Genomic DNA, 18,562 nt, shown 5'->3' with positions numbered 1-18,562 from the left:
AGTACCCCTTTAAAGGGGTTATCCAGTGCTACAGAAAAACATGGCCAATTTTGAACCACTCTTGTCTCAATATTGGGTAGGGTTTACTTCTATTAAAAAAATCTTATTAGCTGCTGTATGTCATGCAGGAAATGTTGTTTTATTTTCAGTCTGACATTGTGCTCTCTGCTGCCATCTCTGGCCAAGACAAGAACTCTGTTTCGGTTTTCTATAAATCCCCATAGAAAACCTCTCCTGTTCTGGACAGTTCCTGTCTCAGACAGAGGTGGCAGCAGAGAGCACTGTCAGACTGAAAATAAAACATTTCCTGCATGACATACAGCAGCTAATAAGTATGGGGAAACTTTGAAAGAAAATGATTTTCGCTGGACAACCCCTTTAATTGCAAACCACACCTGAACGGGAGACAAGAGCGTGGCAAGTGACCAAGGATTTTGTAGCGCTGGATAACCCCATTAAAAGGAGTTTTCGGTGAATGTGAACTTCAGAAAGAAACAGCACCACTGATGTCTTACATGAAGGACACTCGTGTCCCTCAAGGAAGAGGGCTGGGAGAGCTACATCTAGTTTTTGCTCATCCTATTTCAGTTGTTTTTGTGCCAGTTAAGATATTGGACATTTCCTGTTTTTACCTAGATACACCAACATCACATCAGACTCTTGGTGTACTAGCTTTAGTATGAACACTTTTGTCGTGTGTTTTGTTTTTTTTTTTTTGTTTTTGTTTTTTAGTCCATGTTCACACAATGTATTTAAAAAAAAAACAATGGCCACTGTTTTTATTTAAAACAGCAGCCATTCTTTTCAGCCTGGGCAGCAATGCATTGAAGTGAATGCAGTGGGGCCCATTCCATGCACACACCACACTAACAACGGCCATTGTTCGGTGCGGCTGTGCAAAAAAAAAACGATTACCGGTTAATAATGCCTGCGGGTCCACGAACAGCGGACGTTATTAGTCTTCCATGCACTCACAGATGCAGTCTTTTCATCCGTGGTGTGTATGGAAATCGATGCTTAATTGATTTCCACACACACCCTAATGGGCTTTATGGAAATAAATGTTCCTGCGGCTGTTGGAGCTCTGACGGCCGCAGGAACATGCAAACACCTGCTGGTGTTCAGCCAGTATAACAATGGCCGTTGATAACTAACGGCCGTTGTTATACTGCATGTGAACATAGCCTTATGGTGTAATTCCTCATTCTTCTTGGTGCACGGAGGACAGGAACACACAAATTTTTTTTAAAATGGATAATTGAAATAGCAAAGAATATGGGGTATTTGCATAACTGTAGTCGAAGGGTGCACAACCGGAAAGTGTATCCAGAGTTTCGAGGATAAGCTGTTGGGGGGCGAGAGTCACAGGTAAGATGAAGCCATTGGCTCCCTGTATACTGTTTATACACAGCCACAGGATCAGTACCCAGTAGGGGCAGTTACGGGACAGTCATGGATCCTAAGAGGTATATTGAGGGTAAATTTCTGCTGCAGAAACATTTGTCTCCCAGGATTTTTTGCCGGTAGTTTCCGATCTGTTGTGCCATATATTGTGGAAGATCACATTTTGAGAAGAGAAAAGTTATAAAGGGGTACTCCAGCGGGGGGGGCACTTTTTTGCTGGTTCCAGCGGCGGGTCCTGCATCGTGGTGCTCCGGTTCCCGGACGCTTCCTGGTGTCTGACGTGGGCCCGATACGATACGTCTCAGGTCCGCTCAGCCAGTCGGTGACAGAAGCGGGACTTGAAACGGATCTCGCCTCCTTCACTGACTGGCTGAGTGGACCTGAGACGTCACGTCTCAGGCCCACGTCAGACACCAGGAAGCGGCCGGGCACCGGAGCGCCGCGATGCGGCACCCGCCGCTGGAACCGGGAAGGTGAGTGGAAGTCTTTTCCCCAGCCACCTCCTCCCCGGTCCCAGCAAATAAAGCACAACCCCCCCCCCCCCCCCCCCGCCAGAGTACCCCTTTAATAGTAAATCTGCCGCCTAAAGTACCATGTTTATTTATGGTCTACTGTTCTGCATTTCCTTGCTCATGAGCATTGACCTCAGTACATTGCATGTTTGCTGTTTGCCGTGCTGCCTGTTACTGCTCCTGCCCTTTCCATCATGTCTCTTTGCTTAGTGCAGTTCCTGACTTGTCTGCATAAGAAACACCATTGGCTTTCCATAGAGTGCGTTTTTCTTAAAGTGTCACTGTCGTGAATTTTTTTTTGCAGAAATCAATAGTCCAGGCGATTTTAAGAAACTTTGTAATTGGGTTTATTATCCGAAAAATGCATTTTTATCATGAAAAAGCAGTTTGAAGCTCTCCCCCCTGTCTTCATTGTTCTCCTATGGAGAGAGCTAAAGAAAAGACCAAAACAGGACAACAAAGAGTTAATCTACAAATCCCTCACCAGTTATCTGTTCTGACCATCACCAGTGACCTGTCTGAGCTCGGATTACAGCTGTCACCCAGCTCTGTGCCTGTAATCCTCTGTTATCTGCTTTCTGCTGCCGGCTAACTCCATCCTTCCTCCTCCCCCCTCCCCTCTCCCTAGAGCAGACAGGGGACGTCTCCTGCAACAAGTCACAATTTTCAGATTTTTCAGAGTGGATGAAAAAGAGGAAGGAGGGGGGGACCTGGGAAAAGGCTTTTTACATGCAGATAATGGCAGATTTGGCTAATAAACCCAATTACAAAGTTTCTTAAAATCGCCTGGACTATTGATTTCTGCAAAAAAAAAAAAATACGACAGTGACTCTTTAAAACACTGTCTGTAAACTGCAGCACAGGTTGTGTAATGCAAGCGATAAGCAGCCAGGCTCCTGCATGGTTACTCTTTCTTCACCTGCGGCATGGCGCTCGTCTTCCTCCTTTTTGATGATAAAAGGGGTCATCCAGCCTCTAAAAATTACTGGCCTACCAGGATAGGCCACCATTATTAGACTGTTTGGTGTTTCAGCGCCCCCACCGATCAGCTGCTTAAAAGGGTAGGTGTGTGTATATAATATAGCTTTAAAGGGGTACTCAGGGCTGGGGAGGTTTTTTTTTTTTTGCCTATGGCCAGGGAGGAGGTGGATGAGGGCAATGATGTCCCCTTACCTCCCCGGTTCCAGCGCAGTGTCCCGAATCGCGCTGCTGTGGTCCGCGCTGCCCGGCCACTTCCTGGTTTCTGACGCAGGCTTGAGACGTGATGTTTCAAGTCCCCTGCAGAGACCAGGAAGAGGCCGTGCAGCGCGGAACGAAGCGGCGCGATCTGGGACACGGCACTGGAATCGGCAAGGTAAGAGGACGTCATTGCCCTCATTAACCTCCTCCCTGGCCATAGGCAAAAAAAGCTCCCCAGCCCGGAGTACCCCTTTAAATGTGTGTTCACATGTACCAGATCTGCAGCAGATTTGAAGGCTCAGATTTGAAGATTTAAAGTAAATCTGCAGCTTCAGATCTGCGCTACCAAATGTGCTGCAGGTCTGGTACGAGTGAACCCACCTTAAGGGTGCCTTCACACACCAGATTCGCAGCGAAATCTGCTGCGGATCCAGTGTCAGTGCATCCCTATACATACTGGCAGTGTGATTGACATCCCGCTGTAAGTACGTAAGTTAACCCCCCAGCGGCCGGAGCATACATTGCCTGCTCCCCGCTTCGGGGGTTCTCGGCGTCTGCTTGTCCCACTCAGCCAGTCAGTGGCTGCGGGATAAGCAGATGCCGGGATCCGGTGTGTGTGTGTGTGTGTGTGTAGGCACCCTAAAGGGGAACTATCAGCAGATTAGACTAATCTAACCTGCTGATAGCCACCCCCCCATGCAATAAGTGGCTATGTCTCTTACCTTTTGAGACTGTTAGGAGCACTGCCCGCCCCCATAGCACCGATCTGCCCCTTTCTAAATATAATTAATGGAGCCGGTCAGGTCCTCAAACTACTAATTGTAATGGCGCAGAGGATGAACATAACAGACGTACCACCCTCCTCAGCATCTCCAGTGCAGTAGGGACATATCAGCAGGTTAAATTTGTCTCACCTGCTGATAGTTCCCCTTTAATAAAGGTATGTTAATTTGTAATGTCATTAAACTGTGTAATTTTTTTTCTTTATGCATCAGGCAGCAGTAAGAGATGACACAGATCCCTCTGCTGCAACCAAAGATTGTGTGTGGAAATGCAGGGCCATCCAAGCCCTGTATCTCCTGGTCCCCTGCAGTGCACAGTGCTATTGAAATAGAGCCAGCCCCTCCCTGTATATGGTATATATTCTTATTAGGATATGACACACATGGCCCCCTTGCCCGTTCCCCCTCGCCTATCCATTCAATAAAAACATGGTAAAAAAAAAAGAATATGACACACATGGAGAAGCTGCCTGTCAGTATTGCTGTGTGTGCTGTAACCAGTGGTTATTACCATTGCTGTTTGTTCTGCTATAGCCACTAGTAGATCAAACTGTGAACGTTGCTTTCCGGAGTGCCTCTTTACATAGGCCGCTGCACTCAGGAGACTTCTGCAGTCTCTTCAGTGATTACTGTGACTTTAGGCCAATTCCTATTTGCATGTCCACTATGAAACCAGCCTGTAAGAGGCACGAGCCAAGCAGCTGATCCGTGAGGGGGCAGGAAGTCACTGATCGGATGACTGCAGACTGCAGGATAACCCCTTTACCTAAACTTTTCATTCAAGTCTTTACAGATCTGCATATGGCATGGCTGCTCCCAATCAAGGCACACTTGGTTTTTTGTTTTTTTTCTGGAGGAGCAAAACTGTGTGTGTGGGGGGGGGGGGGGCAGAGCCATTTACAAGATTTAAAGCAAAAATAACTTTCTTTAAAGTGTACTGGTTTCAGAAAGTTATATAGATTTGTAATTTAATTATATTTAAAAATCTCAAGTCTTCCCATACTTATCAGCTTTTGTATGTCCTTCTGGAGATTGGTGTGCTCTCTGCTGAGACATGAACTGCCCAGAGCAGTAGCAAATCCCCGTATAAAATCTCTCCTGCTCTGGACAGTTCCTGACATGGACAGAGGTGGCAGCAGAGAGCACTGTCAGACTGGAGAGAATACACCACTTCCTGCAGGACATACAGCAGCTGATATGTACTGGAGATTTTTAAATAAAAGTAAATTACAGATCTATCTTTCTGAAACCAGTTGATTTGAAAAGGAAAAGAAGAAAAAAAAGATTTTCGCCAGATTACCCCTTTAACTCAATTAGTCAACTGCACAGAAAGACGTGCGGACAAATGGCTTTAAAGATGTGCTCAGTCGATAAGTTTTCCTGTTTATCGACAGTGAGTGCTCGACCTGTGTAAAAGTTGATGACCCCAGCTGACAGGCATTGCTTGCCTAGCAGCAGCCAGTCTTGCTGCATAATTATCATTGAGCTGAAAGCGGGGAAGAGGATGAGGCATGCCTGTGCTCCACCACTCCTTTACTGTGCTATTAATCAGACTGTGGAGAAGTGCTTTAAAGGGGTAGTCCACAAAAAATCAACTGGTGGCAGAGATTTGTAATTTACTTCTATGAAAAAAAAATTCCTAGTCTTCCCATACTTATCAGCTGCTGTATGTCCTGCAGGAAGTGGTGTATTCTTTTCTGTCTGACACAGTGCTCTCTGCTGCCACCTCTGTCCATAGAAAACCTCTCCTGCTCTCCAGACTGGAAAGAATACACTGCATGCAGGACATACAGCAGCTGATAAGTACTGGAAGACTTGAGATTTTTTTTTAATAGAAGTAAATTACAAATCTTTTGCGCTTTCTGGCACCAGTTGATTTCAATATATATATATTTTTTTTCCTGTGGACTTCCCCTTCTAAGCCCTCACAGCTGTGCGGCATGCATCTAACTTGAGCATTGCTTCAAGGCGCTGCAGTCGGTATGTCTCGGTGTGCGCTCCTCCTGGGTCTTTTCTAGAGTGTGCTATGTTCTTTTAGTATTTTCTTTCTAACCCTTTCTTTCATTGCTGTCACTGTCCTTTTCCTCGCTGGCGCCATATCTTTCCATCTCATCACTTCATTGGCTGCTGTAGCAATAGGTAAGACCTCCTCTTACTGCTGTGACTTGCCCTGTAGTGCCAGCTTTTTCCTCTGTGCTTGTACCAGACTTGCCGCAATCTCTGCTCTAGAAGCTTTCCTGCTCTAACTGTATTAACTAAAATCGTTTTTAAGCATAATATAAAGTGCAAGAGTTTTGGTGTTTATTTTTTTCGCACTAACCAATGACTTATTCTACCTCTACTAGAGACCTACGAATTGGCTGCGTAAAGTTATTGGTTGGGTTTGTAGATTGTCAAAAAAGTTACAAGCTCAGACGTTGGTCTCTGGTAGGAAACCTACTAAGCTTGCTGTGGTAGTAACAATGATGGGTGGAGTTCTTGTCTTTTTATTTAATAATGCTAACACACCTTTTAAAGTCATCTACTTAGGGAATAGAAGGGTTAAAGGGGTTATCGAGCAAAAATATTTTTCTTTCAAATCAACTGGGGTAAAGGTCCATTTACACAGAAAGATTAACTGCCAAAGATTTGAAGCCAAAGACAGAAACAGAAACAGGAAAGCCTAATATTTCTCTTTTCAAATCTATTCCTGGCTTTGGCTTCAAATCTTTGGCAGATAATCTGTCAGCTAATCTTTCCACGTAAATGGACCCTTATGGTGCGTGTACACAGAGATTTATCTGGCAGCTTTTGAAGCCAAAGCCAGGAACAGACTATAAACAGGGTGCAGGTCATAAAGGAAAGACTGAGATTCCCTGTCTTTTCAAGTCCATTCCTGACTTTGGCTTCCAAAATTGGTCAGATAAATCTGCCTGTGTAAATGCACCATTAGAAAGGTATTAAGAGTTGTAATTAGTAAGTATTAGTAGTTGCACTTCCTGCAGGACATACAGCAGCTGATAAGTAATGGAAGATTTAACATTTAACAAATCTATATAAGTTTTTGAAACCTGTTGATTTGAAAGAACTTTTTTTTTCTCTCCAAAAAAAATACAAACCTTCAAGTCTTGTTAACATTAAACTTGCACTCTGTGCCTAGAAAAATAATTTCCTAAGGTCTTACTGTGATTATGAAAAATTTTAGACAAGTTATGATTGATGGAGTGTGGATGCTGAAACCTTCACCAGTCACTAGAATGAGCTTGGCGAAGTGCTTCATTGCCTCTCCCCCATCTTGCTGCAGGAAACTGATTCTATAGAACAGGGGTGTTAGACTCAGGCTCTCCAGCTGTTACACAACTACAATTTAGCTTTAGCTCTGGCTGTCCAGGCATGAGGGTAATTGTAGTTTTGTAACAGCTAAAGGGCCTGAGTTTGATACCATCAGTGCTATAAAAGGTCTATGGAGCCTGTCTGCTGCAGTGAGAGGAGACTGGGAGATGATAGCTTAACGGAGCTCATAAATAGTGGCGGACTTGGCACCCAGACCCTGACTGGTCAAACATTTTTATAAATAACGCTTGAAACCATTCGGAGTTAGGGCAAGTTCACACCTAGCACAAGCAACGTAAATCCCGCCTGCATCAGTGTCCCACAGTGCGTCAATGGGAGGGCCATGTCAGTGGGATCGCCGAAAGCGAAAGTGCGCGAACCCTCCCTTAGGCACACTGATGCAGGCAGGGTTCTGTTGCTTTTGCCCTGTGTGAACTGGCCCTTACAATTCCCATTTATGTATCTATCATTGCTATCAAGGTTAACATCACTGAAGACCTATCGGGGGGGGGGGGGGAGGGGAATTAGTTTTTAAAGTGTAACTTTCGTTTTTAAATGTCATTATTCAGAAATCAGTAAATATCAATAGTAAAAGTGATTTTAAGAAACTCTGTAATAGGTTTTATTAAGCAAATGAGTTTTCTTCTGTACTCAAAACAAAACACTGTTTTCCTACCTCCACCCTCACTACAGAAGTAGCAGGATTTCTGTGTCCATTATACTCTATGGAGGGGGGAGGGGTCGAGCAGGATGAGTGAGCATGGAGAGGAGAAAAGGCGGCCCTGCAAAACACTACATCCTGCAATTTTCTCTCACCAAGATACCATATAAGCACTGACCTTTCTGACCTGTTAATTCAGCATTTTATGTTCCCAGACAGTCTCCAAAATGTACAACTGCTTCTCTGCTCTCCCTGCTCACTCATTCCCCTAGGCCCCTCCCCCCTCCATAGATTATAATGAATTTAGCAAACGCGTCTTTAATTTGTTTCTCTGCAATGAAGACTACTTTGGCTGATACTGAGCAGATAAGAAGGGAGGGGGAGGCTGCAAAACAGCTTTTTGAGTACAGAAAGAGGCTTTTTTTGCCTATTGAAACCTATTATAGAGTTTCTTAAAATCACCTGTTGTTGATTTCTGCTAAAATATTTTAAATGACAGCTACACTTTGAGTATCTGTGGGGAGAGGTTTTCTTGACATTACTGACCCAGTGCCCCTTCTGGTTTATCATGGGGATCAAACTTGACTAGTTATGTTTGAACTGGGGGGGGGGTGTGATTTGGATACCCACAGCTTAACAGAAGATTATTTCAATCCATGTCAGTTTTTTTTGTTTTTTTTTGTGATAACAGGCACACTTTAAGGTATTAAGGTATCATCTTTTTATATGTAGAAAAGAGGGTATTTTTGAATATGGAATGTAGTTTAAACGCGCTTTATTTAATACGACCAGCGAAGTTTGACTACAGACACTTTTCATGTTCTTAATGCTTTGTCTTTGTATATTCTGCTTTCGTTCAGGAGGAACGCAGTGGACGCTTTCCGTGTCAATGTCATCCACGCCCGGCAGCAGGTGCGCTCTCCTGTCACCAACATCGCTCGTACTAGCTTCTTTCACGTGAAGCGCTCAAACATCTGGCTGGCGGCAGTCACCAAGCAAAATGTCAACGCTGCTATGGTATTTGAGTTCCTCTATAAGATGTGTGATGTCATGACCGCTTACTTTGGAAAGATCAGTGAAGAAAACATCAAAAACAACTTTGTACTGATCTATGAACTGCTTGATGGTAAGAGCCCATGAAGTTTTTTGGTGTGTTTATTATTTTTTTCTTATATTTAGGTTCACATCTGTACTGCAAATAACTATGGTGCTGTCTCTTACATGCAAGGTGGTAACATTAGAGATAAGCAAGCCGAGGTTTGCGTCCGTACAAACCCAAACTATCGGCACTTAAACCCCGCAGTCTTCCCGGTCTGTGGGGAAGGTGGAGACAGCCCGAGCCCTGCCTGGAAAACAGGCGGGACTTGGATTGTCTCCACCTTCCCCATGGATCAGGAAGACAGCGGGATTCAAGTGCAGATGGTTCGGGTTCAATGGCCTTACTCGCTCACCTCTAGTTAACATTGACTGACAGCGACCTTAATACGGTTTCCTTATTAATCCCTTTCTGTATAGCGCTGTATGTTGTGCTGTACTTTGACATAGCTTTGGTCAATGTAATGAGAGAGTTATTAGTCAATCAATAAAACAATTCCTCCCCCCCCCACCCTTTTTTTAATTTTTTTTTATTTGTGATATGTAACAGAAATCCTGGACTTTGGTTACCCACAAAACTCTGAAACTGGAGCCCTGAAAACCTTCATTACCCAGCAAGGGATTAAAAGTCAGGTAATATGTGGCTGCCACTGTATTTTTCATGGTTTTGTAGGAGCAGACATGTACTCTAGTGTCATGCCTTCTGTTAATAACAAAGCCATGACTGCTCTGCCGCACCTGTGTATTTTCTATTAAAATAAATAAATATATATATATATATTAAACACACACACACCTACAAGTTCTGATGTACCTCACTATAGCATTCCAGAATCATACAGAAGTTTAGCTGGCGTATTACGTTGATCAGTGCTGCAGTGATGTCAACCTTCTCATATCTCTCTCCTTTAAAATTATTAGATATATATCTGGCCCTCAGGGTTCTGCTGTTTTCTCATATATGGTGTCTGCCTTTTTTATTTTGGGTTTTATGGTTTGACTTACTAACTGCCCTTGTCTGCCTTTAGCCGCCACCCTAGACTTAAACTCGACTTCTTCTCTTGTTTTTATCCCTGCGTTTCCTGACCTGCTTGTCCACTCTTCCCACATTTACCTGCCGTGTTGCTTCTCCTCTGCTTCATGTGGCTGGACGGTGTAGCACCAGGTAGGAGTGAATGGAATAATGCTAGTGGCTATCTGCTTGGGGGGGGCAACTTTATTCTCTTTGCCACACTGGCTGTAATGCAATACCCACTGCTGTATGTATAAAGCTGGGTTGTAGATAGGAGTGTGTTTAGTAGTCATGTTATAAATGCCTTATTACAGGGCTCCCACCTCAGACGCATATCAACTGGTTTTAGAAAGTTATATTGAGATGTAAGCAGAGAGCACTGTGTCAGACTGGATAGAATCCACCACTACCTGCAGGACCTAAAGCAGCTGATGAGTACTGAAAGACTGGAGATTTTTAAATAAAGTAAATTACGAATCTATATAACTTTCTGAAACAAGTTGACTTCAAAGAAAAACATTTTTGCCCTTTAAGAATAGATGCTTCTCTGAGAATTTCCACATGTCCCTATTTTTTTTCTTTTTTTTAATTTCCTTTATTTCCTGTTCTGTCAGACTAAGGAGGAGCAGTCTCAGATCACCAGCCAGGTGACTGGTCAGATAGGCTGGCGACGTGAAGGCATCAAGTATCGTCGCAATGAGCTGTTCCTGGATGTTTTAGAGAGTGTTAACCTGCTGATGTCCCCTCAAGGTAAGCAACAAGGTGACTTGTTGAGGTAAAAGTGAGTATACACACTTCCCATAATATTGTTTATTCACATGACCCTGTCGGCGCTGGCACGTAGATCCTGGTGCTGCTTCCTGCGATCTGCGCCAGTTTCTCTATATGCTAATAGGGCCGCTCGGCACACTGGAGGTGGCCCAGTGCCCCGAAATCTCCTTCCCTGGGTGACGCCAGACTTCATTCTGAATGAGCTGCTTCACCCAGGGGGCAAGATATTGGTGCGCTGGACCCACCTCCAGTGTGCCGAGCGGCCCTATCAGCATATAGAGAAACTGGCACAGATGGCTGGAACAGGGCAGCGTTTTTAGAAGTGGATAGCGCCACCAGGATCTATGTGCAGGAGCTAACCCAATCCGTTTTATTATGGGATATGGTACATTTGCTTTCATTTTGTATTTCATACTTGAATGAATCTGCATGGTCTGATTTTCCTCGTTTCCAGGGCAGGTACTGAGTGCTCATGTGTCTGGACGGGTGGTTATGAAGAGCTACTTGAGCGGCATGCCAGAATGCAAGTTTGGAATGAATGACAAGATCGTAATTGAGAAACAAGGCAAAGGCACAGCTGACGAGACAGGCAAAACGTGAGTATAGTAAAGCAAAGTTCTTAAAGGAGAATTCCGGCAGGGAACTAAAAAAATCATTAAGGGTTGGGGGATAATAAAGAAATTAGTCACCTGTCCCGGCGCCCTTACAGAACTTCTTCCTGCTCTTGGACCCCTCCGGCTGTCTTTTGAGCCAGTTATGTCATGACCCTGCTGATGGATGCCCCACTTAGCCAGTCAGTGACTGGGGTGGTACACCACTACAGTCACTGACTGGCTGAGCCGGCTAAATACCACCCTTTGGTGACGTGGAACCTGGGTTGTAACCTACCCGGAATCAGGGAGAAAATGACAGCCAGTGGGGCAAGGAACTCAGTGATGCAGTCCAGCGCAGGCTCCGGGAACAGTAAGCATCGTTTTTTTTTTTTTTTTTTAAATTCCTCCTCCCCCTGTCCGTAATGATTTTTAGTTCCCTGCCAGACTTCTCCTTTATGTATGTCTTAGGGATATATGTAGATGTATGTATAAATTGTCCTTTTTGGATATATTCCCATAGTGACATCTTGAACTCTGAAGGGTAAGTTTTCACACAGAGATTTGTTGCAGACTAAAAATGGATTCCACGCTTCATGATTGGATTTGTCTGCAGAATGTGCATGGGTCATTTCAGATGATTTGGACAGTTAATTTTTTTTTGCGACAGCTTTGTCGAGTGTGAACGTAACCTAACAGTGTTTACGGCTGTTTTAGAATCCTTTCTGAGTTGGTTGTTTATTGATCAAGGAATTGCCTGTGTAGTAAAGAGTTTTCCTTTTGCAGTGGGAAACAGTCCATTGCTATTGATGATTGTACATTCCACCAGTGCGTTCGGCTCAGCAAGTTTGATTCAGAGCGCAGCATCAGCTTTATTCCACCTGATGGAGAGTTTGAACTCATGAGGTAAAATTATTTAGATTATTTAGATTCTGAGATCTTCTTATATTTAGTCTTATTAAGTCCGTAAGGTGCATAGTTGACCTCTTTTCTCTAAGATTTCTTCCTCCACCGTGTCTCACACTTCTAGTGTATTTGAATTAATGTAGTGTATAATAAATCTAGGTCAGTGTAATTAATGCAATTTTCTGTTTCACTTTAGATATAGAACCACAAAGGATATAATCCTTCCGTTCCGTGTCATCCCACTGGTTCGTGAGGTGGGGCGTACTAAACTGGAGGTTAAGGTGGTCATTAAATCCAACTTCAAGCCTTCCCTTCTGGCTCAAAAAATTGAGGTGTGGTATTCCAGACTAAGTATCTTTTTGAGGTGGGAAATAGTAAGACCTCCCCTTCACACGTCCGTGGCCGTTTTTACGGTCAGTCAACACTGATCTGGAAGCCTTTCAGGAAACCATCAGTGTTTCCTGTCTGTAAAAATGGTGGAGCTAAAAAAAAATAAACTCATACTTACCTGCTGGGGGCTGCAGTGCTGCTCCCAACTGGCTTCTCCTTTGTTCATCTTGCTCTGCGTGTGTGTGTTGGAGGGGGGGGGGGTCACATTTAACTGTACTTGTTCCTGACTATGAGCATGTACAGCTAAAGGGCCGGCGGCACTTCCCCAAGTGCTGTCGCTCCCCGTGCTGCTGTGCGATGCATCTGGTATTCTGGATGGCACCATAAGGTTTTATGGGGCATCTATGACAGAATTTCGGACATGTCTTATATCTTTCAGTCCTTTTCCGACATGCACACCCTTCATAAATCCTATGGGTCTGAAAATTTACCCAGATTTCTTGATAAGAAATCCAGGTAAGTTTCACAGACATGTGAAGGGGGCCTTAGGGTTACAGAAGAAATGTCAAAATACAAAACAGATGTTTTTTTTTTTTCTTCCCCCTTAATGGACAACTCTGGCCAAAAGTATTTTTTAATATGTTATTACTTATGGAAAGTTAGACAAATTCCTAATGTACATTAATTATGGGAAATGCACATATACTGCTATTTCCCTTAATTTAGTAGATAATGGAGTGTTCAAATTCTCTCAAAAACCGTGACGTCACGAATCAGGTGTAATTCCTATGGAGTGTCCAGCAGGGGGCGCAGAATATGTAGAAGCCTATGGACAGAGGGGTGGGTATTAGTACAGGGCTGGTATTAGGCAGTGGGCACCACATGTGATGGGAAGAAGTGGCAGGGAATTGGGTTCATTTACCTGAAAACACTATTTAAATATACAGGGCACATATACATAGTGTGGCTATGTGATGTGACTTCTCCACTCTGTTCGGGTGCCCGTTGTGTGCTCATGAGAGGCTTCTCTGAAACAGTGAAACTTTTCAGATGGAATTTGGAACCAAATGTCTCTACAGCTAAATGCATTTACAGTTTCTATAAGTAACACTTCCAATGGTGTCAATAGCCTTAACTTGCGTTTTTTCTCTATAGGTTCGAATCCCCACTCCACTGAACACAAGCGGAGTGCAAGTCATTTGTATGAAGGGAAAAGCCAAGTACAAGGCCAGTGAAAATGCTATAGTCTGGAAGTAAGTGCTTTTAGCACACTATCAGATTACGTTTTTCTGCTGTAGGTCTATATTACTGCTTTTGTCGTGGAAAGCTTTAAGCAAAACAAATCTTGTCTAGTACCCAAGTTAGACTCTGTCAGTAGGTTTATGCTGCCCTATCTAAGGTGACAGAGAGATCCTCCTAAATAACAGAGACTGAGCACGGTAGTCCTCTCCATTATGCGAGTGTGCTCAGTAGTCCTTGATATTCATGAGCACCAGTTTCCTCTGACCACTGGCCGCTAATTGGCAGTTGTCTTTCTGTACTGTGTGCAGGTAAACAGCTGTCAGGAGGCAGAGGGCTGACTGCATGATACAGGACACAATCGGGAGAATAGCTGTACACAATGATATAAGGAATACATCATTCTGTTCAGAGTTTCTGTCACTAGTTTATGCTACTCATTTAACACCTTTACGACCAAGGGCGTAAATGTACGCCCTTGCGTCGTTAAGGGCTTTCAGAGGGGGGCGTGATCCCGGGTTCTATCTGCAGCCCAGGACTGTGGCAACTTTGACAGCTGCATTTAAAAGGCTAATTAGAGGGCACTGCGATCGGACCATGCCAGCTAAATAGCCTTTTAAATGCAGCTGTCAAAGTTGACAGCTGCATTTAAAATGCTTCTTTTACCTTTCCCTGGTGTCTAGTGGGGGGATGGCCCCCCTGCGACGTGATCGCAGAGGAGCAATCCCAACATCTTTACCGGGCCGGCGTCTGCGCTGTAATGGCGCTGATCCTGGCTCAGCATTTTATTGCTCTCGGCTGCAGCAGCCGAGAGTAATAGAACACTGATCACATTGATCTATGCGGTATAACTACTGCATAGATCAATGAGAGATTAGAGTAGTGATACTAGAAGTCCCCCAGGGGGACTAACCCTTAACCCCAGGGAGACTTCTAGTATGTGTGTGGGGGAAAAAAATTATTTAAAAAAAAAAATCTCCTCCCCTAATAAGTTTGTCACCCCCCCTTTCCCCATTTTATAAACAAAAATAATTTAAATAAACATGTTTTGTATTGCTGCGTTTTAATTTCTCGAACTATTCCCAAAAAAATTCCAAAGTGCAAAATTTGCACATTTTTGTTTGCATCAAATCCAGTAAAATTTTTATAAAAAGTGATCAAAAAGTCGGATATGCGCAATCAAGGTACCAATAGAAAGTACCGATCATGGCGCAAAAAATTATACCTCACACAACCCCATAGACCAAAGGATAAAAGCGTTATAAGCCTGGGAATGGAGCAATTTTAAGGAACATATATATATTTTTTAAAGGTTTTAATTTTTTAAAAGCCATTAAATAAAATAAGTTATAAAAGTTACATATTGTTGTAATCGTAACAACTTGAGGAACATATATAACAAGTCAGTTTTACCCCTGGGCGAACGTCTTTTGGTATGTCTGGGCAACATGACGGAAGTTTGTATAAATGACAGTAATACTTCATAAATGACGGCCTCTGACGTTTTAATCACATACAGGGAAGCACAGTTACATTTTTGTAACCAGCGATAACTCTTCAATTTATCACTTAGGATAAAACGGATGGCTGGAATGAAGGAATCGCAGATTAGCGCTGAGATTGAGCTCCTGCCGACCAATGACAAGAAGAAGTGGGCACGCCCTCCTATTTCCATGAACTTTGAGGTAAAGCAGAAAGTTTCATGCACACTAGAAATCTGAAACCTACTGAGAGGGCAAAGTGTAGAAATTGTCCATGGCCGCCAATTTGGGCTCATGCATTTTGAGATGTATAACAAAAGTGACAAGATTAAAAAACATAGTTGTTTCTGGAAACAGTGCCAGTCTTGTTGCCTTTGTGTGTGATACTGCAATTTAGTTCTATTAAAGTGAAATGGAGCAGAGTTGTAGTAATCCACACAATCTGAGGACAGGCATGACACTGTTTTTATAAGAAAACAGCTGTTTTTTCTAATACCAGGTAAGCCCTTAACCCTGTCATGACCTGGGGTCAATGATGCCTCAATGCCCATGTTGTGATTTGATATCAGCTTATGGGATCATAATGGTCCCCTATGGCTGACCCCTCTCCACTGTCCCCTGTCGCTGTCATAATCTTTTGACAGCGGCAGGGGAGAGAGGGGAGGGGGCAGAGCGCATGGCACGTGTCCTGCCTTCCCTCCTGTCCCTCGCCGCCCTGCGTAGCTAGAAACCGGAAGTCTGAGGCTTCTGGTTTCTATGGCTACCATCGGAGCTCTGCGATCAGTTCGCAGAGCCCTGATGCACACCGGACAGACAATTCTCCCTCTGTAGAGGGAGAATTGTCTCTCCGGAGGCCTATAGATACTGCGGTCTTGCTGACCGCAGTATCTATAGGGCTAACTCTGCACCAGAGCGCGGCTCCGGTGCTGAGAGTTCCGCGGCGGGTCCCGGCTATCATTGATAGCTGGGGACCTGCCGGATGACAGGCGTACCTCCTACGCCTGTGTCATCCTCTGCAGTAAGTTAATGTCGCTGCAGCACCAGGCATAGGCTGCAGCAACGTTAATTTACTGTGCAGCGGTGGGAGAGGGTTAAAGGAGTACTCCGGTGAATAGAGTTTTCTTTCAAATCAACTGGTTTCAGAAAGTTATATAGATTTATCATTTACTTCTATTTAAAAATCCCATGTCTTCCCATACTTATTAGCTGTTGTATGTCCTGCAGGAAGTGGTGTTTTCTTTCCTTTCTGACAGTGCTCTCTGCTGCCACCTCTGTCCATGACAAGAACTGTCCAGTGCAGTAGCAAATCCCCATAGAAAAACTCTCCGGCTCTGGACAGTTCCTGTCTCGGACAGAAGTGGCAGCAGAGAGTACTGTCAGACTGGAAAGAATACACCACTTCCTGCAGGACATACAGCAGCTGGTAAGTACTTGAAGACTGGAGATTTTTTTTAAATAGAAGTAAATTACAAATCTATATAACTTTCTAAAACCAGTTGGTTTGAAGGAAAAATACCCCTTTACAACTGAGCTTGAATCTGCTTACTGTTGACATGGCTACTTTTCCCTGGTTTTTTTATTTCCCTGTATATGATAAAGACATATTATATTTTTAGGCCTATAATTTGTTTAAAGGCTTATAACCGCTCACAATTTTATATAGATTAACACTTGTCTACCCTCTTCCCTAGGTCCCCTTTGCTCCGTCCGGCCTCAAAGTTCGTTACCTGAAAGTGTTTGAACCTAAGCTGAACTACAGCGACCACGACGTTATAAAATGGGTGCGATACATCGGCCGCAGTGGAATCTATGAGACACGTTGTTAATGCATCAATATCCAGAGAGGAGGGAGCCACTTCCATTATTAATGCTGCCCCCCCATCATACTACATTCGGATGGGGTAAACCTAAGTAAAAACAGGGAGGCAAATCTCTCAGGCTCTGAAGAGTGGAAAATGCTCCTTTCCTTTCTTGCTTCTTCCGCCCGACCATTACAGCCATTTGGCTCATTAACCCCCATCAGTCTGGAGGCTCTGCACACAGATTCAGCATTGGAAAGGTTAACCACAATTTGAGATCTAAACCTGTAAGGGATCTCTTTGTCTACCTTGCTGCTATGTGGTGTTTTTAAAACCCTTCTCACATGCAGCCGCCCCCTGACCTTGTATACCACCACCACCACAGTCTGTGAATATTGCTGGCAGATAGTATTTCTGAATAGTGTAGTGCTTCCCATCACATCCCTCTTACCAGTAGGTAGCAGCGTCATGTTTTACTGTGTCTAAGTATTTCTGTTTGTCATTAACTATTAACGCTGTCGCAGGCCAGCTCGGCGGCAAGAGGGGATTGTTGTAATCTGACATCGATATTCGGAATAGGAAATCATAGCGGGATCGAAGGGCGATTACTTCTGCTAGGGATGGTCCGAACCGAGTTCCGAGCCGATGCCGAGCGTTCGGGTTCGGACCATCCCTAACTTCTGCGTTTTGAGGGTTTTGAGTCTGCAATGTTTATGACCAAATGTAAAGGATAGGGTTCAGTGGTTTTTCTCCTGCCCTATCACTACTTATCAGTGAGGAAGAGGAGGAAAAGACCCCGTAAGTGTCACACAGAGTTCATTGTCATGGAGTGCAAAGAATAGAACATATCATTGCCAGCGAGCAGTCACTTATCCTAGCAGCAAGGATGGGATCCTGTAGCTCCCACTGATGTGATGATTTGTGTGGCCCCGTGACTTCTTTCTCTCTCCAGTGTCCCTGTACTCCTTGTGCTGTGATTTGCTCTGTTTTTTTTCTTTGTGATGGTCGAATCATAAACATAATAAACAGTGTAGAAAAGGAATCCGACGAGGCTGATTTATTTATGACTAAATGACTATACTTGGCAATGAACAAATGCACCATGGCAGTTTACCCTAAACAATTTGTCCTCTAATGTCATGTTCACACATTATTTGTGGCCATTATTTTCACATTTACCTTTCATTTTTTTTTTATGCAGTATTGGGTGCAAAAGATGGACTATTGTTTGCAAAATCAGCCACAATAAATGACATACTGACAGATTTAAAAAAGAAAATGCAAATTTACTGTGACCAAGATTTTTTTTTTTTTTTTTTCATCAAGTTGGCTGTATGGAGACTTGCCTTTTGTAGGCTGTTTTTTGTTTTGTTAATTGCATTGAAAACCTTTTTAAAACATTTCAATTGGGTGGAATGGAAAACAATCCAACTGTTTTGAGGTGTTGTGATTTTTTTAACAGTGTAAGGTGTCCTCAGAGACATGGTCC

General features: G+C 43.7%; 1 protein-coding gene across 4 annotated transcripts in view; it reads left to right on the top strand.

The window, feature by feature from the left end:
• Window positions 1-18,115, top strand: part of AP2M1 (adaptor related protein complex 2 subunit mu 1) — a 30,442-nt gene extending 12,327 nt beyond the window's left edge. For 3 of the 4 annotated variants that reach the window (XM_069974561.1, XM_069974562.1, XM_069974563.1), the window contains exons 3-12: window positions 8,711-8,976; window positions 9,496-9,578; window positions 10,572-10,707; window positions 11,183-11,324; window positions 11,842-11,862; window positions 12,105-12,224; window positions 12,421-12,556; window positions 13,710-13,807; window positions 15,367-15,478; window positions 16,966-18,115. In XM_069974561.1, coding sequence (XP_069830662.1) covers window positions 8,711-8,976; window positions 9,496-9,578; window positions 10,572-10,707; window positions 11,183-11,324; window positions 11,842-11,862; window positions 12,105-12,224; window positions 12,421-12,556; window positions 13,710-13,807; window positions 15,367-15,478; window positions 16,966-17,100 — 1,249 coding nt within the window. In that variant the 3' untranslated portion in view covers window positions 17,101-18,115. The remainder of the gene's footprint in view (window positions 1-8,710; window positions 8,977-9,495; window positions 9,579-10,571; window positions 10,708-11,182; window positions 11,325-11,841; window positions 11,863-12,104; window positions 12,225-12,420; window positions 12,557-13,709; window positions 13,808-15,366; window positions 15,479-16,965) is intronic. The other variant, XM_069974564.1, reaches the window with a different exon arrangement.
• The last annotated feature ends 447 nt before the right edge of the window (window positions 18,116-18,562 follow it).

Source organism: Dendropsophus ebraccatus, chromosome 6 (assembly GCF_027789765.1).
Source record: "Dendropsophus ebraccatus isolate aDenEbr1 chromosome 6, aDenEbr1.pat, whole genome shotgun sequence".
In the NCBI taxonomy this organism is placed as follows: Eukaryota; Metazoa; Chordata; class Amphibia; order Anura; family Hylidae; genus Dendropsophus; species Dendropsophus ebraccatus.
The sequence above is the reverse complement of the archived record's forward strand: the minus strand, read 5'-3'. Positions and strand labels throughout refer to the sequence as shown.